We start from the raw sequence: 27,400 nt of genomic DNA, 5'->3' as shown, positions 1-27,400 counted from the left end.
GGCTGTATGCTTGAGGGATTTAGCTGGAGGCAGGGCTCTTAATGGATATTGTGGGTGATACTTTTTGGGGAGGTGGTAAATTTCACTCTATTCATTGTGGGGCTGTGGTCGTAAAAACAACGACCCTCCCCTCACCCATCACACTAAACTATACACACTTCTGCCTGGTCAACCTTAGGAAACAGTAAGTCTGGGACACAGTCTGGGGTAGCCAGGGCCTTGTTTGAGTACCGATCTACTTGCTTCAGCCAAAAATATACTCTAAATGTATGCGGGTACACAGATTTGATGGCTTGGCTTGTGCAGTGCAAGCGTGGGACCCGTTGTTCATACTTAACCTGCTCTCCTGCGTTACTGTGACTGTAACAAGCCTTAGTAGTCAAGGGGCTAATAGAGCTACCTTCAAACGTCTGTAATCCGCACGTGTTATCATTCAGATAGCTAGCTATAAAGATGCCGAAAATGTAACTAATTTTTAAGTAACTTGCTCAAGAAGAATCACTTAAAGCACCGCAGTGCTTGAAGTGAAAACAGACCATTAGGCTAATGCCTGCTATAGTGTCTTTAGATATAAAGGCAATAAATATGAATTCCAGAACGCAACGACATGTGAAAATGAACCTTGAGTTGCTTTAATGCTTTTCACATACTATTGTCACCAAACGGAATTGCAAAAATAATGACTTTTCAACAAGTTTTCTCGAACACTCCCCCATCTTCCATTGTTTAAACAAACAGATAGCAATGTCTCAAACCATTATGTTTTGATAGTGTCACAGTGTTTAAACTTTTTGGTGAAATCAGCCTTCGAATGGCTTCCTTACAGTTATATCTACATATTAAGTAGGGATGGGCACCAGTACTTGAGTACTCGGGTACTCGGACATAGCAGCAATGATCGATCATGAAAATGATGATCGATGGTGATCAAGCATGATACGACTTTTCACTTAATTCGAAATTCAGTGACAATTACCTGACAACTAAATGCAAATGTGCCAAAGAGAGAGCTCATTTTTAATTTTGAGATTGATTACGTTGTGATTTTGGGGGGTACATTGATTGTCAGGGACATCTCATAGCAACCAAACTGATACAACACTGCAATGCTATTGTTACGATAACCAAAAGAGAGTATAATTAACCGTGTTTTAAACACGTGTCTCTGCAAAATGTTTGCTGAACACGTTTTATTGTAAGAACTTTGACTCGTTGATGGATATTATTTAATAAAAGTGAATGTTTGTCACTGACTGTAAACCTCCCTGTCCTGGGTGCCAAAATGTTTGCGTGAAGTAACACACACCTGCATCTCGACGAAATGGGAGTTGAAGATCTCTGCACGAGTTTCCAAGTTAGAGGTCCGACATGGTGTCATTCCATTGCACTTTCCCCAGTTGAAAGTTGGAAATTCCGACTCTCCAAGTTGAATGGAACGCTTCATGAATCATCACAGCATCAACAATACGGAGCATCGCGGCTTTCCCCACAGGAGCTTACTAAGATTACTCTTCATTTCTGTTCTCCATTGTTTTCACTTGCATTGACATATGTTAGCAGATAATGTGGTTTTTAGTGGAATTTTTCTCCCCAATCTGGAATGCCCAATTCCCACTACTTAGTAGGTCCTCGTGGTGGCACAGTTACTCACCTCAGTCTGGGTGGTGGAGGAAGTCTCAGCTGCCTCCGATCTGTGAATGTCAATCCACATTGTGCATGACACTGCAGAGACTCCCAGCATGTGGAGGCTCATGCTACTCTCCACGATCCACGCACCACTTACCATGCACCCCCACTGAGAGCGAGAACCACTAATCGTGGCCACGAGGAGGTTACCCCATGTGACTCTACCCTCCCTAGCAACCGGGCCAATTTGGTTGCTTAGGAGACCTGGCTGGAGTCATACCCTGGATTCGAACTCGCGGCTCCAGGGGTGGTAGTCAGTGTCAATACTCGCTGAGCTACCCAGGCCTTCGGTTTTTAGTGTATTAAATTTATACATATGGTCAAAAAAAGCATGTAGCTCCATAGTGCCGATACTTTAGAGAGTCCTGATGACCGTTTTTTGGCAGTCCTAACTCGTCAAAGTTTAAGGAGTGGATGGATGACATGGACTATTAACCAAGGTGTGTTAACGTTGATATCATTAACTACTCTGAGTTATGACAGCCAACAAATTAAATAATTTTACTCCACTGGTTGTTCTCTGTCTGGAACCTTCATATTGGTAGTTTTACATTGTTTCTGTTAAGAGGGGAACTAAAAAAAACTTTAGAGGCAATTAGAATCTTCATGGCGACACCCAGTGGTTGGTCAGGAAAACTGTAGATATGATAATTTGCCACCATAATAACAAAACGGAGTTTAAAGTTTTTAATAGAAATGTCAACAAAAAAAAACTTTTTTTTTTTTAATTGTGATCACCGATCATGCACTTTCAATATCACTTTTTCTTCATCTTTTGTTTAAAAGCGTAGCTAAGAACAGGGGGCCGCAAATGTGCTATTAGAAGCTTATGTAACAATGCTATTCTTTATAGCTTGTCAAATAACAAATAAATAAATAGTGTGACTTTTCAGCGCATGTGTAAATAACTTTTTGCCCATACTAATGGTGTAGTTCTGTTACCAACAAAAACACTTCCATCACAGAAATCTGATGCACTTTGGATTAGATTTAATGTACTTGAGAAGAAGCGTTCTTCCTTTTTGTTTGACTTTGGGGATTTTTGTTGGCAGAAAAACAGAGAGGTAAAGAGACAGATGAGGGAGAGATGGTTAATCGGGGTCATTAGTTCAGGCGGCTGGGTCTGCTGCATTCCTGTGCTTTGAGAGGGGGAGAAACGAAAGATGGAATGCGACTCGGAGGGAGGACCTGAGTGGAAGGACCCTGAAGGGGCAAGAGAGAACAAGAAAAAGAGCGCTTGCCAAGGGAAAGAAAAAGTTTTCAAAGAGAGAGCGAGAAAAAGAGAGGGAGAGTTGGAAACAAAGTTTGTGCCATTATTGGGGGAGGGTAAGAGCTGAAGTCATTAAATGTGTTATCAGTTAAAGGGCCGGATTTGGCCCGCGGGCTGCCAGTTGAATAGGCCTGCACTACATTATATACAGCTTAACAGATCATAAGTTTAAGGATAGTTCACCAAAAAATTTAATTTGTCATCATTTAGTAACCATGTTGTTTCAAACCGGAATCTTTTGTTGCACAATAAAGGAGATTTTAGGCAGTATGTTAGTCACAGCCACTATTAACTTTCATTGCATCTTTTTTCCATACAATGAAAGTGAATAGTGAACGAGACTTGAAACATGGAACAACATGAGGTTGAGTAAATTATGCCAGAATTTTCATTTTTGGGTGAACTATCCCTTTAATGTTCATAAAGTTAGAAATGTAATGAAAATTTTAAAAAATCATATATGGTTTATATACTGTATATTCCCCATGGACTATTCCCTCTTCATGGTCCCCCAAAGGTTCGTGGACTTGAAGACAAAGACTCTCAAACTGAGCTCCACTGTATCAAGTAGGCTATTTCTTTACGTTATCATTCTTACACTTTGAACTCAGTCACTGCCCGGCCCTCCGTCTGCATATGTATGGGAGTGTAGACAGAGTGCTTGTATAGGTGTGTGAGCGATAGGCCTGTGGCAGAAATCTGACAGAGGTCTTGCTTTAATTCAGTGCCGGAGAGGTGTGTACTTATGGTCGCTTGTGCTTATAGTGACAGCACATGCTCCTCTATTATTGGACCCGTGCTTCACCATACACAGGCCTGCCACTGAGGTACCCTGCTGCCCTCTGCTGGCTCACAGAGGAATTCCATTAATGTACAGAAAGAAGTAACCTCATTTCTAACACAGTGTCTTAACAAGACAAGTTTTCAGTGACGAGTATTTGTCTGTCTACACTGAAATCGAAAATTATGTCTGACAAAATCAGAGCCTATCAGAACGTATTGATGTTAATGGGTCATTGACAAATAAAGTTGTCTGAGGTGATCAAAATTAGAAGTTCATAAAAATCTAATCTTTGTTCCTTGTTGGTTTAATTAAAGCAAAACATGTATTACATTTTCTAAAACAAATAAAATAAAATAAAAGATTTAATGACTAAAAATGTCAAGTAGTGTAACTATCAAGTAAAAGGTATTAAAATGCTTGTACCTTGATACCATACCTCTTCTGCTATTACATTCCCTTGCTTCTGTATATAACAGATTTGTATTTGTATATTGTACATGCGTGTATATATATATATATATATATATATATATATATATATATATATATATATATATATATATATATTTATTTATTTATTAGTCCTATTGTGTATTTCTATATGTACTTTTATATTTTCTATTCACTTTTTATTCTTCTATTTTTTTATTATCTTTGTCTTGTTGTTGTATTGTTTGTTCACTGGAAGTATCTGTCACCAAGACAAATTCCTTGTATGTGTAAGCATACTTGGCAATAAAGCTGATTCTGATTGAATATTTGTGGAGGTGCACAACATTTGTAAACACATTTTCAAGGTCCTTTTTTTTAATTTTTTTTTTTGAGTCATGAATAAGTTTTCTTAGGGTTGCTCTCCATTGATCAAAATGTGAATTTTCATTAAAATATATGATATTATTTTAAAAACTTGGCACTATGGATGCACTAATGTATCGGCTGCTGATACTTATCGGCCAGTTATTGATCAAATTAAAACCAAACTTGGCCTACTTTTTTTTTCGTGGGCCTGCGAGGAAAAATAATCATCAAAATATTAACAACTACAGTCTTGACCAACACAACGTAGGTATTGTTTTAAAGATTAGAAGCTCTTCTTTCCAATGAATGCAGCCATTATTACCAAAACTGTACAAGTGCTTTGAAATTTGCAGACAAATCAGAAGTGTTCTGTTTTGATAATTTATATTAAAGTAAAAATAATAATTTTATATATATATATATATATATATATATATATATGTATGTATGTGTATATATGTATGTATGTGTATATGTGTGTGTGTATATATATATATATATATATATGTGTATATGTATGTATGTATGTATGTGTATATATGTATATATGTATATATATATGTATGTGTGTGTGTATATATATATATATATATATATATATATATATATATATATATATATATATACACACACACACATACATATATATACATATATACACATACATACATACATACATACATATATATATATACATATATACACATACATACATATATACACATACACATATATACACATACATATATACACATACATATACAGGTGCATCTCAATAAATTAGAATGTCGTGGAAAAGTTCATTTATTTCAGTAATTCAACTCAAATTGTGAAACTTGTGTATTAAATAAATTCAGTGCACACAGACTGAAGTAGTTTAAGTCTTTGGTTCTTTTAATTGTGATGATTTTGGCTCACATTTAACAAAAACCCACCAATTCACTATCTCAAAAAATTAGAATACATCATAAGACCAATAAAAAAAACATTTTTAGTGAATTGTTGGCCTTCTGGAAAGTATGTTCATTTACTGTATATGTACTCAATACTTGGTAGGGGCTCATTTTGCTTTAATTACTGCCTCAATTCGGCGTGGCATGGAGGTGATCAGTTTGTGGCACTGCTGAGGTGGTATGGAAGCCCAGGTTTCTTTGACAGTGGCCTTCAGCTCATCTGCATTTTTTGGTCTCTTGTTTCTCATTTTCCTCTTGACAATACCCCATAGATTCTCTATGGGGTTCAGGTCTGGTGAGTTTGCTGGCCAGTCAAGCACACCAACACCATGGTCATTTAACCAACTTTTGGTGCTTTTGGCAGTGTGGGCAGGTGCCAAATCCTGCTGGAAAATGAAATCAGCATCTTTAAAAAGCTGGTCAGCAGAAGGAAGCATGATTTCTTGGTAAACGAGTGCAGTGACTTTGGTTTTCAAAAAACACAATGGACCACCACCAGCAGATGACATTGCACCCCAAATCATCACAGACTGTGGAAACTTAACACTGGACTTCAAGCAACTTGGGCTATGAGCTTCTCCACCCTTGCTCCAGACTCTAGGAGCTTGGTTTCCAAATGAAATACAAAACTTGCTCTCATCTGAAAAGAGGACTTTGGAACACTGGGCAATATATATATATATATACACACATATACATACATACATATACATATATTTATATATGTATATGTATGTGTGTATATATATATATGTATGTATATGTGTGTGTGTATATATATATATATATATATATATATACATACACACACACATACATATACATATATATATATATATATATATATATATGTGTATGTGTGTGTGTGTGTGTTTATGTATGTATGTATGTATGTATGTATGTATATATATATATATATAGATATATATAGATATATATATATAGATATATATATATAGATATAGATATAGATATAAAACTGTACATATTTTTGAAATCAGTAAAAACATCAAACTGATCAAATAGCCATGTGTCATATGTTGTTGGAAAGCTCTCAAAGAGTAGAATACAACCAGCCTATTTTTTATTTTTTTTTTACTCAGACAAAAATATAGCAAGTAATAGCTAAGTATATTTATTTGACAATTATGTTGGTTTTGCTTGTATGCCGCTGTGATGATGAGGAGGGCGTGTCCGGGCCATGAGGCTGCACGGCCGGTGCTGAATCAGCTGATCAGCGGGAGATCAGCTCCAGTACCTTGACTGTGTTGTCCTTAAGCCATTTTGCCACAACTTTGGAGGTATGCTTGGGGTCATTGTCCATTTGGAAGACCCATTTGCTACTGAGCTTTAACTTCCTGGCTGATGTCTTGAAATGTTGCTTCAATAGATCCACATAATTTTCCTTCCTCATGATGCCATCTATTTTGTGAAGTGCACCAGTCCCTCCTGCAGCAAAGCACCCTCACAACATGATGCTGCCACCCCCATGTTTCACGGTTGGGATGGTGTTCTGCAGCTTGCAAGCCTCACCCTTTTTCCTCCAAACATAAAAATGGTAATTATGGCCAAACAGTTCAAATTTTGCTTCATTAGACCAGAGGACATTTCTCCAAAAAGTAAGATCTTTGTCCCCATGTGCACTTGCAAACTGTAGTCTGGCTTTTTTATGGTGGTTTTGTAGCATTGACTTCTTCCTTGCTGAGCAGCCTTTCTGTTTATGTCAATATAGGACTTGTTTTACTGTGGATATAGATACTTGTCTACCCATTTCCTTTAGCACCTTCACAAGGTCTTTTGCTGCTGTTCTGGGACTGATTTGCACTTTTCACACCAAACTACGTTCATCTCTAGGAGACAGAATGCATCTCCTTTCTGAGCGGTATGATGGCTGCGTGGTCCCATGGTGGTTAAACTTGCGTACTATTGTTTTACAGATGAACGTGGTACCTTCAGGTGTTTGGAAATTGCTCCCAAGGATGAACCAGACTTGTGGAGGTCCACAATTGGTTTTTTCTGAGGTCTTGGCTGATTTCTTTTTATTTTCCCATGATATCAAGCAAGGAGGCACTGAGTTTGATGGTAGAACTTAAAATAATCCACAGGTACACCTCCAATTGACTATCAGAAGCTAGTTGGCTAATTGCTTAAAGGCTTGACATAATTTTCTGGAATTTCCCAAGCTGCTTAAAGGTACTTCTGACCCACTGGAATTGTGATAGTCAATTAAAAGTGAAACAATCTGTCTGTAATCAATTGTTGGAGAAATTACTTGTGTCATGCACAAAGTAGATGTCCAAAACGACTTGCCAAAACTATATTTTGCTAATATGAAATCTGTAGAGTGGTTAAAAAATGAGTTTTAATCGCTGACTACCACCCCTGGAGTCGCGAGTTTGAATCCAGGGTGTGCTGAGTGACTCCAGCCAGGTCTCCTAAGCAACCAAATTGGCCCAGCTGATAGGGAGGGTAGAGTCACATGGGGTAACCTCCTTGTGGTCGCGATTAGTGGTTCTCGCTCTCAATGGGGTACATGGTAAGCTGTGTGTGGATCGCAGAGAATAGCATGAGCCTCCACATGCTGAGTCTCCGCGGTGTCATGCACAACGAGCCACATGATAAGACTGACAGTCTCAGAAGTGGAGGCAACTGAGACTTGTCTTCCACCACCCGGATTTAGTCGAGTAACCGCACCACCATGAGGACCTACTAAGTAGTGGGAATTGGGCATTCCAAATTGGGAGAAAAGGGAATATAAAAAATAAATAATAATAAAAAAAGACTTTTAATGACTTCAACCTAAGTATATGTAAACTTCTGACTTCAACTGTTTAATGTTAAATGAGAAAAATAAGTTTCTTAGGCTAAGTGTTTTAGAATGTATTATCTATATTGTTAAAAAAAATTTAAAAGTTTTCTTTACAATGATACCAAACACTTGACCCTCCTTGTTTTTTTTGTTTTGTTTGTTTGTTTTTTTGTTGAGTTATAAACCTTTAATTTTGGGTATGCCACTTAAACAGGAAATCTTTAAAGCACCTTCAGTGCTTAAAGGGTTAAATGAGACTTTTTATTTATTTATTTTTTGCTATCTTCAGATGGTTACACCCACTTACAATTTTTGACTTTTGGCCCCAGATAAAAATATCAATATGACTTTGAACTCAGAAATTGAAAACATGTTCATAATAGTAGAGGTGTGTATTCAAGTAATTGTTTTGTTTGAATTGCATTTTTAATTGACTTATGAATAACTTAATGCCTAATACAATCAAACAAAAAATGTGCATCATGCCATTGACCCTAATATACAGTTATATGGAACAAGATTTTGGACTAATGAGATTTCACTGTGGTTGGGGCTATACAGTGCAGTGGCTCAAAAATAGAAACCAAGTGAACAACAAAATTGTTTATCGCAGTTAAGCCAAACAATTTACATAGAAGAGAAGACTTTTATTGCTTGTCACTTTGTGTCGAGTCTGGACATAACATGAAGCTTACAAAACAGCTCAATTTGAACTACTCCATCTCTGATTGGCCGGTTTGTTCTGCTTTTATCTTCTGCAGTGCTGAGCATTAGAGGTGTCCAGGAGGAGGATCCCCCAGATCCCCAGATCATGCGTCTGGATAACATGCTGCTGGCTGAGGGCGTGTCTGGACCTGAAAAGGGTGGTGGCTCTGCAGCAGCGGCCGCAGCTGCAGCGGCGGCTGGGGGATCGCCCAACGATGGTAGCATCGAACACTCCGACTACAGAGCCAAACTCGCACAGATTCGCCAGATCTACCACTCTGAACTAGAGAAATATGAACAGGTGAGAATTAGACACTGAACTTTATGAATCAGTCACACTGGATCACTCTCATTGAATTAACTGATTTCTAGGGTTGGGAACCGAGAATCAGTTCTTGTTCAGAACCGGTTCTATTCTTTACAAAATACCGGAATTGGATGATCTTCGTGACTTTCGGTTCCATTAATGGTTCCCCTGCATGAATATTCCACCGATGCGGCTGGAATGCCGTACTGAAATACTCTGACAGTGTTTCCAGCAAAGCATTTCTGCCGCAGCGCTGACCTCTGCTGGGTCAAAAGTGTAAAACGCACAAACAGATTACTCTAATGAGCCGGCTCTGATTGAATCTACAGCGCGGAACAGACAGCGCTTCTAGTATGGTCTGGTATAGTATTATGCTGCATTCCATTCAAGTCAGATGTGAGATATTCCTACTTGAGATCTCCGATCTCCGACCATAAATGCATTCCATTGCCAGATGCTCAGAACATGACATTTAAGGAAACAAATCTGTAATGCTCCCGTAAGCTTAGCAGGTGTTTGACTGTCACCAGAGATGTCTCCTAGCAACCCAACTGATAAACAATGCTGTAGCACTAGCATTTGTGCTACAGGTGTACGATTATCAAAAGATAGTATAATTTATCATGTTTTGAACACTTGCTACTCTGCTAACATTTGTTAAACACACTTTAATGTCATGTAATCTAGGAACTTTGACTTATTTATCAATATTATTTAATAAAAGGAATGTTTATCACTTATTTTGTGCATCTTCGTGGGTGCTGACATTGTGTGACATCATGTACCTGCATCTCGGTGAAATCGGAGTTTAACATTTCCGCACAACTTTCCGAGTTGGAATTCTGACTTCAAGTAGTGTTCCATTGCACTTTTCCTAGTAGGAAGTTGAAAAATCCAACTCTCCGAGTTGAATGGAATGCAGCATATACAGGTGCATCTCAATAAATTAGAATGTCGTGGAAAAGTTCATTTATTTCAGTAATTCAACTCAAATTGTGAAACTCGTGTATTAAATAAATTCAATGCACACAGACTGAAGTAGTTTAAGTCTTTGGTTCTTTTAATTGTGATGATTTTGGCTCACATTTAACAAAAACCCACCAATTCACTATCTCAACAAATTAGAATATGGTGACATGCCAATCAGCTAATCAACTCAAAACACCTGCAAAGGTTTCCTGAGCCTTCAAAATGGTCTCTCAGTTTGGTTCACTAGGCTACACAATCATGGGGAAGACTGCTGATCTGACAGTTGTCCAGAAGACAATCATTGACACCCTTCACAAGGAGGGTAAGCCACAAACATTCATTGCCAAAGAAGCTGGCTGTTCACAGAGTGCTGTATCCAAGCATGTTAACAGAAAGTTGAGTGGAAGGAAAAAGTGTGGAAGAAAAAGATGCACAACCAACCAAGAGAACTGCAGCCTTATGAGGATTGTCAAGCAAAATCGATTCAAGAATTTGGGTGAACTTCACAAGGAATGGACTGAGGCTGGGGTCAAGGCATCAAGAGCCACCACACACAGACATGTCAAGGAATTTGGCTACAGTTGTGGTATTCCTCTTGTTAAGCCACTCCTGAACCACAGACAACGTCAGAGGCGTCTTACCTGGGCTAAGGAGAAGAAGAACTGGACTGTTGCCCAGTGGTCCAAAGTCCTCTTTTCAGTTGAGAGCAAGTTTTGTATTTCATTTGGAAACCAAGCTCCTAGAGTCTGGAGCAAGGGTGGAGAAGCTCATAGCCCAAGTTGCTTGAAGTCCAGTGTTAAGTTTCCACAGTCTGTGATGATTTGGGGTGCAATGTCATCTGCTGGTGTTGGTCCATTGTGTTTTTTGAAAACCAAAGTCACTGCACCCGTTTACCAAGAAATGTTGGAGCACTTCATGCTTCCTTCTGCTGACCAGCTTTTTAAAGATGCTGATTTCATTTTCCAGCAGGATTTGGCACCTGCCCACACTGCCAAAAGCACCAAAAGTTGTTTAAATGTCCATGGTGTTGGTGTGCTTGACTGGCCAGCAAACTCACCAGACCTGAACCCCATAGAGAATCTATGGGGTATTGTCAAGAGGAAAATGAGAAACAAGAGACCAAAAAAAGCAGATGAGCTGAAGGCCACTGTCAAAGAAACCTGGGCTTCCATACCACCTCGGCAGTGCCACAAACTGATCACCTCCATGCCACGCTGAATTGAGGCAGTAATTAAAGCAAAAGGAGCCCCTACCAAGTATTGAGTACATATACAGTAAATGAACATACTTTCCAGACGGCCAACAATTCACTAAAAATGTTTTTTTTATTGGTCTTATGATGTATTCTAATTTTTTGAGATCGTGAATTGGTGGGTTTTTGTTAAATGTGAGCCAAAATCATCACAATTAAAAGAACCAAAGACTTAAACTACTTCAGTCTGTGTGCATTGAATTTATTTAATACACGAGTTTCACAATTTGAGTTGAATTACTGAAATAAATGAACTTTTCCACGACATTCTAATTTATTGAGATGCACCTGTATCTTACACTGATGTGCAAGTTATGAATGTCCAACTCGAAATTAAATAATAACTGTTGAAGTCTTATAAGCTTGAAGTACAACATTAGACAACAGAAAACTGTCTAGAGATGTCTCTGGAACTGTTACTGTTATATCATGTGACTTTAGACCTGTGAGACTTTAATCAAGCAGTGCAGTTACTGACTGGTTGTTCATATGGCAGTGTTTAATTAAAGATACACAAGTTTTGTAATACAAAGAATTTATATATTTTTTTAAATGAATGAAATATGCCATCACATTTCTTGTTTGTTTAGATACGGTCCAGATATAGCCTAGTAGGATCAATTATTGGATTGGGTATATGTCTCTAAAAAGTCAGCAAACACACCTTTTACAAGAATTGTATTAAATGTATTTCTGATTTGTTATATCTGCTTTGTAGAAATCTGAAATGATCTCATTATTTGGCAACTAACTGCAGAGGAAATCCAATTAGAATTGCATTTCTCATTTTCAAATAATTCTTCCTCAAAAGTACTAAAAGAACTACTGGAATCATTACTGAAACTGTTAAGGAACCGGAATTGTAAAGAGGAATCGGAACTGGAATCGTTAAATTCCTAACGATTCCCATCCCTACTGATTTCGCTCCACCAATTAATGATTCTTGGAGTGAAGTAATAATGGAGTCTTCTTTATTTGCACCTCTATAAGTTGTGATCTTCTAATATTTTTGATACCGTAGGCTTGCAGTGAGTTCACCAATCACGTGATGAACCTGCTGAGGGAGCAGTCCCGCACACGGCCCATCTCACCCAAAGAGATCGAGCGCATGGTGGCCATCATCCACCGCAAGTTTAGCTCCATCCAGATGCAGCTCAAGCAGAGCACCTGTGAGGCTGTCATGATCCTGCGCTCCCGCTTCCTCGATGCCAGGTATGTGTCTGCTGCATATCTTTGCATATGTTTTTTAGGAGGTTTATTCTGATGGGGTGTGCTGTCACACTGGCCTAATTTCTACACTTATTGTGTCCTCAGACGTAAGAGACGCAACTTCAATAAGCAAGCAACAGAGGTGCTGAATGAGTATTTCTACTCTCACCTCTCCAACCCTTACCCCAGTGAGGAAGCCAAGGAAGAGTTGGCCAAGAAGTGTGGGATCACTGTCTCGCAGGTAAGGCCACACACGGCTTCAGTTGAAGGGTGGAAATGGATCTCCTGAATTGATCTTCAATGGGTTTGTACAGGATTTCCACACGTCATAAAAAGTGAAAACTGAGCTAAATATCCTAAAATATAATAAATTCTCATGTCCTTTTTATGTATTTGAAAATTGTATGACTGTCACTAACATGGTTTTCATAAAGTGTAGAACATACAAAACGTATTTCAGAACCTTTTTATATACATTTTAATTCTTTTTTTACTACTGATTAATCATGAATATGTGATTTGATATCAACTCAGGCATTGTTAACCATTTAATTACTGCAGTTTTACATAAACAAAAGCCTTCTTTACAATGCATCTTAATTGCAAAGCTCATAAGATAATGTTTTTCCATGTTTTTCTCACCAGGGCCGTCAATTTGCAGTTTAAACAACTTATACAACAGTTAGTTTCAGCTATGCATTGGCCAAGGGGCATTCAGAACAGTGCCAGTAAGCAATGCACCAATGATTAAATGGCCTTTTAAAAACATTTACTTCACTTTGATACTAGAGAGAGACCAATATATTGGTTTTACTGATTAAACGGTGCCAATAGTTGCATTATTGAACTATTGGTTATCTGCAAAAATCTATGCCGCTAGTTTTTTTTAGTTTTTTTTATTCCTCTGTGTTCCTCTGTAGCCTGGGTGGAGGATTCAATAGTTAGAACGGCTTGGTTCTACAGTGGTTCCCAAACTTTGTACAGTGGCGTACCCCTCCATACATTCAACATCCTTTTGCATACCCCCTCTCTAATTCATAAATAACATTCACACAAGGTATTTTGAAAATGTATATTTAACACAACTAGCATTATAAAACAACTCCCTTATATTAAATATGTTATATTTTTACATGCTTGTACATGTTATATTTATCATATACATATTAAATTAATGGCTACGTATTAATAGATGGGTGTGCTATATGACATAACTGCATAACTTGCAAACCCCCCACATTGTGTCGCGGGAGTCCCAGCACTTTATAATAGTTGCCGGTGCGCAAAAACAGCTGCCGGTACTGTGTCAGGAATTGCGCATCATTGCAGGTACGGAATAGCAGGGAAGTATCTGCGCAATTGCACGGTCAGCTCAAGGTGCTTTATGTCACATTTGACACTATCAGCAAGTTTAAGCTCATCCGCTGAAAAAAGTCATGCAACAATAAAAAAACAGGGCTCTAGGGTGCGAGCAAATGCGAGTGCAAATTACGGTGTGTGAATGTGGAAAATTATTTGGCCACACAAGTTAAATCTGTCATCAAAACTTATAAATTTATACCATCTGAATCAAAGTCACTATGCATGTCACCTAATATACAAGTTACCGATCAGCTACAACATTAAAAGCACCTGCCTAATATTGTGTAGGTCCCCCTCATGTTGCCAAAACAGCACCAACCTGCATCTGATAGCATTCTGAGATGATATTCTTCTCACCACAATTGTACAGAGTGGTTATCTGAGTTACCGTAGACTTTATTAGCTCGAACCAGTCTGGCCATTCTCTGTTGACCTCTTTCATCAACAAGGTGTTTCCGTCCACAGAACTGCCACTCACTGGATGTTTTTTGTTTTTGGCACCATTCTGAGTAAATTCTAGAGACTGTTGTACGTGAAAATCCCAGGATCAGCAGTTACAGAAATACTCAAACCAGCCCATCTGGCACCAACAATCATCCATGCGATTATCTAATCAGCCAATCGTGTGGTAGCACTGCAGTGCATAAAATCATGCAGATACGGATCAGGAGCATCAGTTAATGTTCACATCAACCATCAGAATGGGGATAAAATGTGATCTCAGTGATTTGGACCATGGCATGATTGTTGGTGCCAGATGGGCTGGTTTGAGTATTTCTGTAACTGTTGATCTCCTGGGATTTTTTTATATCTAAAAGTCCTGCATAATGCAGCAAATCTTCCTTTTATTTTATTTTATTTTTTTGTTGCAAAATAAACTGTATTTTTGGAATTTATTAATTTTGGACTGTCTGTGCCCATCATAGTAAGTAAAGATTAGGAATTTTTTACATTCTATTTAAAAAATAAAGACTATCGGCAGATTAATCTGTTATCTGCCTTTTTCACCACCTTTGCTATCGGCAAAATCCACTATCGGTCAACCTTTGTATGATACATAGTCACGTTCGATTTTCCAACTGTTATTTACTTGACAGCAAATATATTATTTCAGATCACAGAGGAAAGTAAGCAACGCAAATAGGAAAAATTTAATTGAGCTAAACTAACTTCTTTATTCAAACAAGTAAATACATTTGTTACATCTGTTTAAAAGGCATAGTTCCACCCCAGAATGAAAATGTGTTGGTCATTTTCTTATTTACCTTCATGTTGTTCCAAACCAATATGACTTTACACACAAAAGGAGATGTTTGGCATAATGACAACCTTAGTCACCATTCATTTTCATTGTATGGAAAAAAAGATGCAACATTCTACCAAACATCTCCTTCAGAGGGTGAACTATCCCTTTAAGATGAAATTCTGTTTTCTGATTTGAGTTGTGTTTTACCCACAGGTCTCGAATTGGTTTGGCAACAAGAGAATTCGGTACAAGAAGAACATTGGTAAGTTCCAGGAGGAAGCAAACCTGTACGCCGTTAAAACAGCAGTGGACGCTGCCAATGTGTCAGCACAAGCCAGCCAGGCAAACTCCCCAGCAACACCCAACTCAGGTAAAGTTCACACCAGCTCCCCCATCATCTCTAGCAGATAGCCAACCCACACAACCGTGCACTTAGAAACACCTAGAGCACACTTTGTACACTCTGTCTACATGCTTATTATTTTTTTAGTCTTCTTGATTCATCTCTACCACTTTTAGTTCTGTTATGTGTTCATCCACTCTCAAGTCTGTACTTGTATGTCTAGAATTTTGAAATCTTTCTTCACTATCTGTCAGTTCACCATCTGCCTGTTAAATCTGGTATTTACATGATATACTTGCAACTTCAGAACTTTGAATTTAAACTAGTTTCATTTTTATGGTGTTGCATCATAAAGCCTACATAGATTGTAGCTAGGTGACAAGTATTTTGTAAACATCAGCAGGATAAGGCCGTCACGGTGCAGTTGTTGTGCTAGGGCTGGGCGATATGACGGTGTACCCATGTGACAGTAAAATATTGTAAGCCGGTATAGATTTTGCCGTACTAGAAGATACATTTTTGCAGCTGTGATTGGGAAGGACTGCTTTACGTTGTTTAGACATGACAGTGACAAAGACACATGGGATAATACAAAAATACAGAGTTGGACATGTTGCAAACAAGTCAAGATGAGGAAGAACTTGTTTTTAACGGGTATTGTTAGGAACAATGCGAAACAGAGTTTAGGTGTTTACGGTTGCCGAGCAACATCACAACTTGCCGCATTAAGGCCACGTCCAGACTAATCAGTTTTCAGTGAAAATGTATAGGTTTTCAAACGAAAACGTATTTATGTGGACATGGCCTAAAATAAATGTGTGGTCACAGGTGTGCGTATATCAGTTATTTTACGACTTTGTGGCTCATCCAATCCGACTGTAGAGTTGAACAGTCAGTTTTATAATGTTTTACTGTTTTGAGTCTTTAATTGTAATATGTAATATGCAGCTTATCATTCATTTATGATTATGAATAATCTTATCTTTTGGTTTGTGTCCATCAAGTTCCAAAGAAGGAGAGAAAAGAAACAAATGAGTAAATTATATGTGTAACTTACTGGTATTACCGCATGGTTGCTGAAATATACCCCATTTATAGTTGAATTTCCAGCAAAAAAAACAAAACAAAACAAAACATATCTTGATTTAAACCATTACTGTTAAAAGATTTCACTTAAACCGCCCACCACTAGTTCCTGGCAGTGTGAACATTCAGTTTCTCTTTCCGTTGTTGCATGGTTTTATTCTTTTGAAGTGATCAAGATAAAACATGATGACTTTAATAACTAACTAACTAATCCTTTCTTAAACAGTGTGCTTTTTTACCATTGGCTTACCATGAAATTTTGATGCTATGTTGGTGTTTTGTTTGTTTGTTTTTTGTGTTATTTTCCATATTCACATACGCTCATGTAACTGACTCACATACATTCACACACACTTGGTTAGTGTAGTACAACCTCTATTTGCTATGGAGGCAGAATGGAGAAGGTAGGTGATTTAACTTGGTTTTGTCATTTTTTACCATGATCCACCACCACGAACATTTTTTTAAAACCCACCCCTACGTATCCTGTTAAACATCCTGTGGACATCTGATCAACAATTAACAATTTTTTTTAAAAGGAAGTGGGAGGAAGCGGTTGAATTTTATGACTTAATGTAAAGGACTAGACTGCTTTGTCACAGTGTCACAATATATGTGATTCTTGCTTGCTTTCTTTTTCAGGGTGAATCTCACAAAAATGTGTTCAGGTCACATTCACCCAAAAATCAAAAGAAGCCAATATGTTTTGCATAAATATGAATGAGGACCTTTGAGCTTAATTGTCATGAAAATAATTTCACAATACAAAAAATCTTTTTGCATTTCCTCACCCCTTTGTCGTTCCAAACCTGTATGACTTTCTTTATTCTGTGGAACACAAAATAAGATATAAGGCAGAAAGTTTGAGACTGACAGCCTCAGTCACCATTCACTTTATTGCATCTTTTTTCCGTACATTGAAAGTGAGTTTTGACTGACCCCAAACACTTAAAATTAGGCATCTTTGGGGCCTGGGTAGCTCAGCGAGTATTGACGCTGACTACCACCCCTGGAGTCGCGAGTTCGAATCCAGGGTGTGTTGAGTGACTCCAGCCAGGTCTCCTAAGCAACCAAATTGGCCTAGTTGATAGGGACGGTAGAGTCACATTGGGTAACCTCCTCGTGGTCACAATTAGTGGTTCTCGCTCTCAATGAGGCATGTGGTAAGTTGTGCGTGGATCACGGAGAGTAGCATGAGCCTCCACATACTGGGAGTCTCTGCGGTGTCATGCACAACGAGCCACGTGGTAAGATACGCGGATTGACTGACTCAGAAGTGGAGGCAACTGATACTTGTCCTCATCCACCCAGATTGAGGTGAGTAACCGCGCCACCACGAGGACCTACCAAGTAGTTGGAATTGGGCATTCCAAACTGGGGAGAAAAGGGGATACAATAATAATAATAATAATAAAAAATTTAGGCATCTTTTTCTATAAGCAAAAAATTTCTTTCTTTTGAGTTTGGTGTGACATATGACCCAAACATGTTCTTGACAGATTTTGTGAGCTTTACCCTTCTATTACCTCTAATCAACAGAAATGGTTGAACAGATTATCAGTACTTGTTTTGGTTTTGGAATGTGGTTTGTCCTGAATATCATGCCCTGCTCAGAACATTAAGTAGACAGGGTTTCATATCACACAACACTGTAGGCTTTCCAAACCTGACCCCGGCAAAGTTGCGTGCCTGATCGGCTGCATATATTGCCTGCAGGATCATCTGGGTCCTACACCCTCTCTCACGCAGGAGACGCCTACCTCGGCCTACGTTCACTCAACGGGGATGGCGTCAGCGTCACTACCGCTGTGCAACAGCAGGTAGGCACTGAGGACATCCCAACGGCCTCAATGCCCTCCCTCTCCTGCTCAAAGTGTAGTGCTCCTTTCCCCCTTTTCCCCAATGCTACAGCATTAAGAATCCTACCCCAACCCGTGACATCCACCTTAGCTCCCACCCTAGAGCACATCAGCTTAGCTCGATAGATTGAGTCCTGAGCGTAGAGCTACACCCTGAAAGCTTTCTCCACCAACTTCCCTGTGGGCACTGCTCCATTTAAGTTCTTTATGAATCATCCATAAAGTCACATCCCAAGCCAATCCTTCATCCACTTCCTGTTCCAGTTTAATTTTTCTCTTGGGTATCTTTTTCATCAAGACTCCATATCAGTTTGTTTAAGGCTGCATTTAAACTGTCAACCAATCCCGAATGTTTTTTACTCTCATGTACGTGTTTACATGCTCAATCTTGCTGTCAACATGTAAGAGCATGTAAATGCCTTAAATGTTTTTCCTTTATCGGGGTAAAGTCATTAACATTTTGAGCAAAAACTGATCAACACAGGTAGATTTTCGCCCCGATTTCGCTCTGCTTATGAACACCTTTATCAGTGTTCTTACCAGTGTTATTATAATTAACGAAAACGAACTATAATCATTTTTGTTAACTAAAATAAAAACTGCAATTATTGTAAAAAAAAATAAAAAATAAAAAAAACTGAAACTAAACTAAAATGCTTTTTCATAACTCCAAAACTAACTAAAATAAAATAAAAATGATCTGGAATTCATTTTAGTTTTAGTTTGTGATATACTAGTGTGAAATTTTACTTTCCTTGGCACTTTGAAATATGATCTAAATGATACATAATCTACAGTAACATTATACCTTTGAAGAAAGCAAAGGATGTCTTCTACCTTAGACAAAATCAAAAATGAGGAAATATTCAGTAATGGGATATAGAACTTTTGAAGACCCTCTTTTGACCAAATCCAGAATTTTTTTAAGCAGTACTGGTAAAGATGGACATAGGGAAAATGATTCGCTAGAAAATATCTACAAGTATTTGGAATTAATTTTTATATTTTCTTATACACTTTCACATAATAACATTAAGTTAACTTTTTTTATAGCTTTATAAAGATTTGCCCTAAATTTGTCATTTTCTGTACCATTGCTTTTCTCACAAGTGGTCATGAAATGAGCTCTGCCACACATCCCAAAGTAAAATCATCAATTTAAAACCTCAAAAAGATAAAGGCATAGTTTAAGTCTTTTTATCATTTACTCAACCCCATGCCACTCCAGATGTGTATGAGTTTTAGAAGAATAGCTCAGTAGGTCCATACAATGCAAGTCAACAGGGTCCAAAACATTAAAGCTTCAAAATGCACATAGAGGCAGCATAAAAGTAATCCATAAGTGGTTTAATTAATGTCTTCTGAAGTGATCTAAGCTGTTTTGGGTGAGAACAGACCAAAATGCCACTCCTTTTTCACTGTACATCTTGAAATTGCAGTCTACAGGAACAATCATGATTTCAAGCTCAATTACACTTACTAGTAGAGTTCGCAGAGTGCTAGATGGTGCTGGGAAATATAATCGAGCTTGAAATTATGATTGCCAAAGAGACAGCTGATGTCAAGATTTACTGTAAAAAAATAAATAAAAGAAAATAACAATAAAAAGAGGACTTAAATATTCATCTGTTCACTTCTAAGACATATATTTAACCACTGGAGTCATATGGAATAATTATATGCTGCTTTTATGTGCTTTTTGGAGCTTCAAAGTTTTTGCCTCTATTGAGTTGCATTGTGAGGACCTACAGAGCTGAGATATTCTTCTAAAAAATCTTTGTGTTCAGCAGAAGGAAAGTAATGCACATCTGGGATGGCATGAGGGTCAGTAAATGATCAGAGAACTTTCATTTTTGGGTGAACTATTACTTTAGATGTTTACTCCCCAAAGTTCAGTTTAGTAATGATTTATAATCATTTAAGGAAATTAATATGGATACAGTGTGGATCAAGCTTAAATGTCCATTGTCACTTTACCCATATTCACCCTATATTATAAAATTTGCAACATTAACAATCTACTTTAACATGAAAATAACACAAGCTAGAGGTGACAAGACTGCCCAGAGAAATATAATGTTGTTAGACTTTTTAAATTACAATTGTAAATGTTCAGCTTTGGCAGACTTAAAAAAAAATACTAAAACTAAAATAAAAACTAACTAAACAAACTACAAAGCACTGAGAAAACAAAACTAAAACTAACAGACAAACTGTGAAAACTAACAAAAACTAAACTAAATTGAAATGACATATTGAATATAAAATAGAAATAAAAACTAAATTAAAAATCCAAAACTATAATAACACTGGTTCTTACTGGCTTATCCATTGTGCGCAAGTGTTGTCTGCATTCCTGTTTGTGTTTTGGCATCAATAGCAGAGAATAATTATATCAAGCGTTGATGTTTAAACTGTTTTCTTGCATTATCGGATATTTTGAATAAGCTGATACTTGGAAGTTATCAGCGTATCGGTGTGCGTGAAAACGCACTCACTGATATCTGGACATCTTGTTGCAACAAAAACATATATCAGATAAAACATTTTAGCATCTCATTTGAGCCTCTCATAAATATGGACGTAACTAATATCAAGTCATCTGACTATCTAAAGACTGAATTTCTTCTTAATTTAGGATTTTTCACCATTGTTACATGACAGGTAGATTAGGTCTTGTCTAAAATCCTCACCTTGTGCTCAGGTAAGGTTAGTAAGTGCAAGGGAATTACGGAGTGTGAATCATGGAGGGAGTACAACCTCATTGGCACTCATGCGATAAGAGCGAGGGATGTAATGTTAAATACTTTTTATTTCGATTATTATTTTAGAAACGTCTTGAATATGCATGTCAAATTACTTATTACAGTTGTCCTGCCTCTTAGTCCCTCAGTTAATTTTTATTTTAGTCATAATTTTTGTATTTTTTATTCAATATTTCATTATGCAATATTCATTAATTGTACTCACTTTGACTACTCCAACTAAATAGCATATAATTTTAGTCAATGAAAAAACCTTTTAGTTGACAATAATGTGCATATATATATAAAATGTTTTTTTACAAACATTTATTTAAACGGATCAAACATATTAATTTATCAACATAATGTAAAAAACTGTCCTGAAATGATAAATACTACTGCAGTATTAGCACACTTCAGAGAAAAGTACATGTTTTTGACAGTTTAGGATATGGTTGTTTGATTTATCATCATGATGCATCTTTTTCTTCTCCGCTGACTAGATTAACACTCATGTAGCCTGTTTTATATAGTAATGAGCTGTATAGGAAGCCAGATGCCCTAAAAGAGGGGTGAGACTGCGGTACTCAGCTGTACCCACTAGACTGCACAGAACAGATCAGTTTACGTGCACGACCCACTGATAGCCGGACACTGACCAGTTTCGACGCAACGCAGATTCATTTGTGCAGTTTAGCGCTGCACTTTCAGGCAGGGTATTAATTTAAACACCGTGTGTAGTGATCTGTAATGACCCGCGTTAAATTAAGCACATTTTTAAAACATTGCATATGTGCATTAGGTGTTGCAGTGTGCATGCAGCCTTAGATGTATTAAAAATTAGACATATTAGAGAAAGACGTAGGTATGAGCTTGCCTGGGCTCTGTGGTAATAAACCCACAGATAGACTAAACTTATTATCAGTGTTGGGTAAGTTACTAAAAAATATGAATCCACTGCAAATTACTAATTACTTCTCTAAAATTGTAATCATATTACTTAACTGATTACATCATGGAAAAGTAATCACATTAATAGTTACTTTTAAGTTAATTTCTAAAACAATTTTTACAGAGAAGTTAGTTTTTCACTCGGCAAAGTCAAAATAATGTCTATATTTCCTCTATTATTATTGTTGTCCCTTCAGCTGTAACAGAAATGCTAACAGACAGACCATGAACATAATTTGTTTTAAATGTATTCTACATAAATATTATTTTAGACATATTCGTATCCCAAGTAATGTACTTAAAGTAATTTACTTAATTGAAAGTAATATGATTAAGTAACTGTAATGTGATTACAAGAATTTCTGAGAAGTATTTCTTAAAATAATTAGATTATATTAACTAATTGTGGTGTAATAAGATTACACCCAACACTGCTCACTATGCCTTTATGTAGTTTTTCACTGAAAGGCCAAAATAATTTTATTTACATTACGTCATGTGTTTTGAGCTTTGGTGTTTATTGACATTGTGTTCCGTTGTTGGTATGACAAAGACACCAAGATTGTGGTTATGTTGCAACATTGAAGCTACCGTGTTTACTGCAGGTGGATATCCTGCACCATGCTACACACCTGACGGCAGGCTATGAAGATATGTCAGCAAGTCCTCTTTACACCCCACACCATCTAGACGTGAGTACCATATTTAGCTCTACAGTCAACCACAAAAACACACACACGTCGTAAAATGAACAAGGTGTCTGCAGGTTTTTGAAAATCTCAAATATCTTAATGTGCTTAATAAATGATTTTTAGAGTTGTTCACTTATCGATAACTATAGCTATAACTATAAACTATAACTTGTTTGAATTCTGACCCTTGGTGCCTTTATCAATCTTTTGTTCACTCTTAAGCACTTCCCTGAAGTAAGCTTACATTTTGAAATTGCATGGACAAGTCTTCAGTGTCATTTCCATGATGCTTTTCTTCATATGGTCATTGTTACTCTTTCCACAGGCTAACAACAGCTGGCAAGACAACACCAACCCCTCTTCCGTCACCTCTCCACTAGGACCACCTGGCAGCATCCATTCAGACACCTCCAGCTAATGCAGCTCACACTACCCAACATACAGTCACTGATATACACACACAGCATTTCATCATCCAGTCTCTTCCCTGTTCTCCCTCTCACAGCATTCGTCCTTCAAACTAACATATGTCAAATCTTCCATAGTCCTCATTCCCACTTTCTCTTGGTGTGCCAGTGTTCTCGTACTGAACCAGACTGATTGAAATGCACGCACACACTCCCATGCACACACGCTCGCTCCTCTCGAGCAAAAGATGCGGCAAGTTTTGCGGCAGCTGAATGATTTCAGTGTCTGATTACATGACTGAAGCTCTCGCTGACGATGAGTGACAGATGACACAGAATAAAAGACGTCCTCACCAGCGTTGTTCTGTGGAAAACACAGGGTGAACACACTACTCCCAACTCCATGCCAACGTTCCTGTTCTGACCTGTCATAATGGAGATTACACAACCCTCCTTGCTTGTACCAAAGTGCTGTCAATGGTTGTCGCACCTTCCGCTCGTCGAAGAACAACCTCAGACAACTGAACCGTAAAGACGCCATGCAAATCTTCTTTAGTCCACTTGTGCATTTTTAATATCCTTACCGATCAGTTCTGTGCTCTTTGTTACTGCTTCAGTATGGAAAATGATGTATTAATGACTACAAGCATTTATTCTCACAGAGCAAGCTGTCCTCCATAGTTCAACGTTGTGTTAAGCACAAAATCTTATCAATGAAACTTTTACCTGGTGGTTGGATGGTGAGGAATCCATCTGCGTGAAGGTACGCGGGAAATTGAACAGTATAAATTGATCACAGAACACTTTGGCGCGAACAATGAGAGATCTGCAGTTGAGGAATGAGTGGGGAAAAAGAGTTTTTGATCTGCGGTCAATGGCTAAATTTTTCTTCAACCCCACTCAGTCTCTTTGACCTTTTTTAATAGTTTAGTTAATTGCATTTTTCCTGCAGCTTCCCCACCCCACACCCCACACGAAGAATGCACCAGCCACCAAATAAAAGACACTAGACTTAACAAAAACTTGACCTTGTGTTAGAAAGGGGTTGGAGGGATACGTGGAGTATTAGTTTGGGCTGGGAAGTGGGTGGGTATTAGAAATATTTTTAAAGGGAAAGAAAAAAGATATTCCACTGTCTTCCATGCATGTAGGGTGTTGAGATGTTTTCGTGATTCCATTTAGCCTGTCGGTTCTAACCTTTTTAACAAAAAATATAATTAAAGGGAGAGGGTATTATTAACAGACCAAATAAATAAATGAGCAACTAAGTCAATGAAAAGGAAAGTATACCCATGATGCACATTATACTACCTAATGCAGTGCTCTGGGCTGGTGTTTCTGTGGTATTTTGTCACATATTTTCTTAACAGGTAGCCATGCAGTTTCACTTGACACACTGACTACATGTATCTGAAAATGTTTTTGAAGAGGCCATGGCAGCCTGGCTTCAACTGAAACCTGTATTGTTCCGAACCAATATTCTTGACTATGAGAATTGTTCTCGGAAACGTGGAAGTTAAATGTGCTAGTTACAATTATCAAGGAATTGTTTTAATTTGCCGTTTGTCCTTTGGCCTCTCATGTTACTATGTTGTGTCTGTATGGGTGTCTGTTTTTATAAGGGTTGGGTTGTCTTGTCACTCACTTTGCTGTGCTTTTGAACTGATTGTATTGTATGTGCAATTGAAACCACCTGTTCCTTGGGAAAAGCATGCTGTCCTTTTATGTTGCCTACAATTTCTCTAAACAAAGGAACTCTCGTTTTTATTTTTATTTTTTCTTTCAAAATCCGTTAACATAGCCAAGCAACAAGGGCTTTTCTCCTTTCAAATTTAACCAAAAATAAGCACTGGAAGTGTTGTGATTTTAAACAGACAGACTAAACTTAAGACTGAGGAACTTCAAATGAATTTCTATTTACTTTTTTCCAGACAAGATATTTGTATTCCGGAACGATGTTTTTTGCGTTTTGCTTTCTTTTTTCCCCCAACTTTACCTTTAGTCGTGGAAGCACCAGGGCGTTTTGATATATGAATGGGAATTCTATATATGAAACAAAGGACTTAATAACATTGAAATGTAAATTGGGGTTTTGTTCATATGTACACATCGAGAAACAAACTCTGAGGAGCTTTTCAATGTATTATTCAGATCATTGTGTCTTCTATAGATTACTGTTAGTTATACACATTTCATATGGATATCTCTAACTAATGCTATTACTACACCAAATTTCATTATATGTTTTCTTTTTCTATCAGTCATCTATGGATGTCACTGTACAGATTGTGGAATGTTTCAGTGTATTCCTCTTTTTGTATGCCTATTATTATTTTTCTTTTCTATCGCTGGGGGTTTTGGATTTACCCATGAGCAAGAGTAATAGTTGATAGTCTTTGTAATATTCATTTTAGCATTTTCAGTTAGATTTTTATTTCAATTTCTTTCAATTTTGAGTCTTCAGAGTGTTATTTTGTGTGGTTTTGCCAGAGCTGGTAACATTTGTTTGTGGTGTTATGAAAATTCACTGTTTATTACACTACGAATTGTCAGCTCCGAAAATGACAAAATAAAATGCATCATAGTAATTGCATTTGCTAGTGATTGTTAACAGAAATATGATATTATTCATTACATATCTGTATAGAAAAAAATTAAATCTGGTAATTGGCTGTTGGAGTTCCGGAATGTTATAGAATTATAGTCCGAGGTGGATTCCACAGCACCAAATCAAATGATATCAGTGCTTTTTTTTTTTTTTCTAAATTTTTATAATTATTTTACTAGAATTGTAGTACATACTTCCTTCTGTATTCACTGTTTTCTTCCTCTTCTCTACCTCTCCTCTCTCCATTTCACTTGTATATAAACCCCATCATTTTCAGACTTGGTAGTCTGTATAAACTCCTTTTATACCTCAACTTTAGAACTGTTCTAGTGAGAGAGAAAAAAAAAAGAAATATGAGAAAACTGTAGTGTTCCTTATTAGAAAAACAAAAACTAATAAAATAATCTAGTGTGCTTTTAAGCCTGTAGTTTTTCTTTTTTGGTGCTCATTAAGGGGCTGTTTTCATGTTACGGCCCGTAAAATGATCTCGTTAGAGCGGTTATGAATGGGTCTGCCATTTGAGGATTCAGGGAGCTCGCCAATTGTCTCGCCCTGCCTGAATATTTATGCAGCATAAGGACAATAATATGAGGATAATAATAAATCAGGCCTTTTTCTCCTAATCTCAACTTGACTGCTCTGTAACAACCATCTGGTGAAATGAAGAAAAGCCCACAGTCTGCGGGAGAAAAAATTAGAAACGCAGCAAGAAAAAAAAAAAAAAATCTGAAGCCAGGGGCTTTGTTTGAGGTGGGCTTTTTTTTTTGTATCAAACTAACTGCTTGAAAATGTTTTCTGGGAATAGGAATTCCCGAATCATTACAACCATTGTAGATCACAACTAGATTTGTACATTTTCTGAAGAAGTTGATCTTGCTCATGCAAAAGTTATCATCATAATGCAAGTGTGTTGTGGATGGTTGTCAGGCCATTGCAATGCAGTTGTTAGGCAATTCAGGTTGGTTGCTTACTGGCCCAAATCAAAAGAGCCCACCCCAAGTCTCTGATATTCTGTTCCCTAGATATGGCTCGAGTCCCTCTTTCAGTGCAAGTCTACTGTATTTTTGTAGCCCATTTATTGTCCTCCAGGCAAAAACTATCACTTTATATTATATTACAGAAAATAATAGCACAAAAGATTAGTGTAAATTTTCAGTTTTCTTGGTATGTTTTAGATCTTATTCCCAACTAAACAAATTGGTCAAAAAGGCCCATTTTGTAAATGTTAATGCTTGAGCTTTGGGTAAAGAAATACCTCCTGTATGCACCAATACAGCCTGTGCCTCATAACTAACAGACACAAAAGACCCCCCTTCCCTCAAATAAATCAATCGTCAAAGACAAAAACATGCACCAAACA

General features: G+C 37.5%; 1 protein-coding gene across 4 annotated transcripts in view; it reads left to right on the top strand.

Annotated features, from left to right (window-relative positions):
- Positions 1–26,458, top strand: part of LOC127451726 (pre-B-cell leukemia transcription factor 1-like) — a 62,893-nt gene extending 36,435 nt beyond the window's left edge. For 2 of the 4 annotated variants that reach the window (XM_051716631.1, XM_051716632.1), the window contains 6 exons: positions 9,062–9,306; positions 12,555–12,745; positions 12,848–12,983; positions 15,564–15,720; positions 22,939–23,025; positions 23,351–26,458. In XM_051716631.1, the coding sequence (XP_051572591.1) occupies positions 9,062–9,306; positions 12,555–12,745; positions 12,848–12,983; positions 15,564–15,720; positions 22,939–22,982 (773 nt within the window). In that variant the 3' untranslated portion in view covers positions 22,983–23,025; positions 23,351–26,458. Of the gene's footprint in view, positions 1–9,061; positions 9,307–12,554; positions 12,746–12,847; positions 12,984–13,387; positions 13,471–15,563; positions 15,721–22,938; positions 23,026–23,350 lie in introns of those variants that run through there. The other 2 variants (XM_051716633.1, XR_007899134.1) reach the window with 2 other exon arrangements.
- The last annotated feature ends 942 nt before the right edge of the window (positions 26,459–27,400 follow it).

This window comes from Myxocyprinus asiaticus, chromosome 14, assembly GCF_019703515.2.
Source record: "Myxocyprinus asiaticus isolate MX2 ecotype Aquarium Trade chromosome 14, UBuf_Myxa_2, whole genome shotgun sequence".
NCBI classification, from domain to species: Eukaryota; Metazoa; Chordata; class Actinopteri; order Cypriniformes; family Catostomidae; genus Myxocyprinus; species Myxocyprinus asiaticus.
The sequence above is the reverse complement of the archived record's forward strand: the minus strand, read 5'-3'. Positions and strand labels throughout refer to the sequence as shown.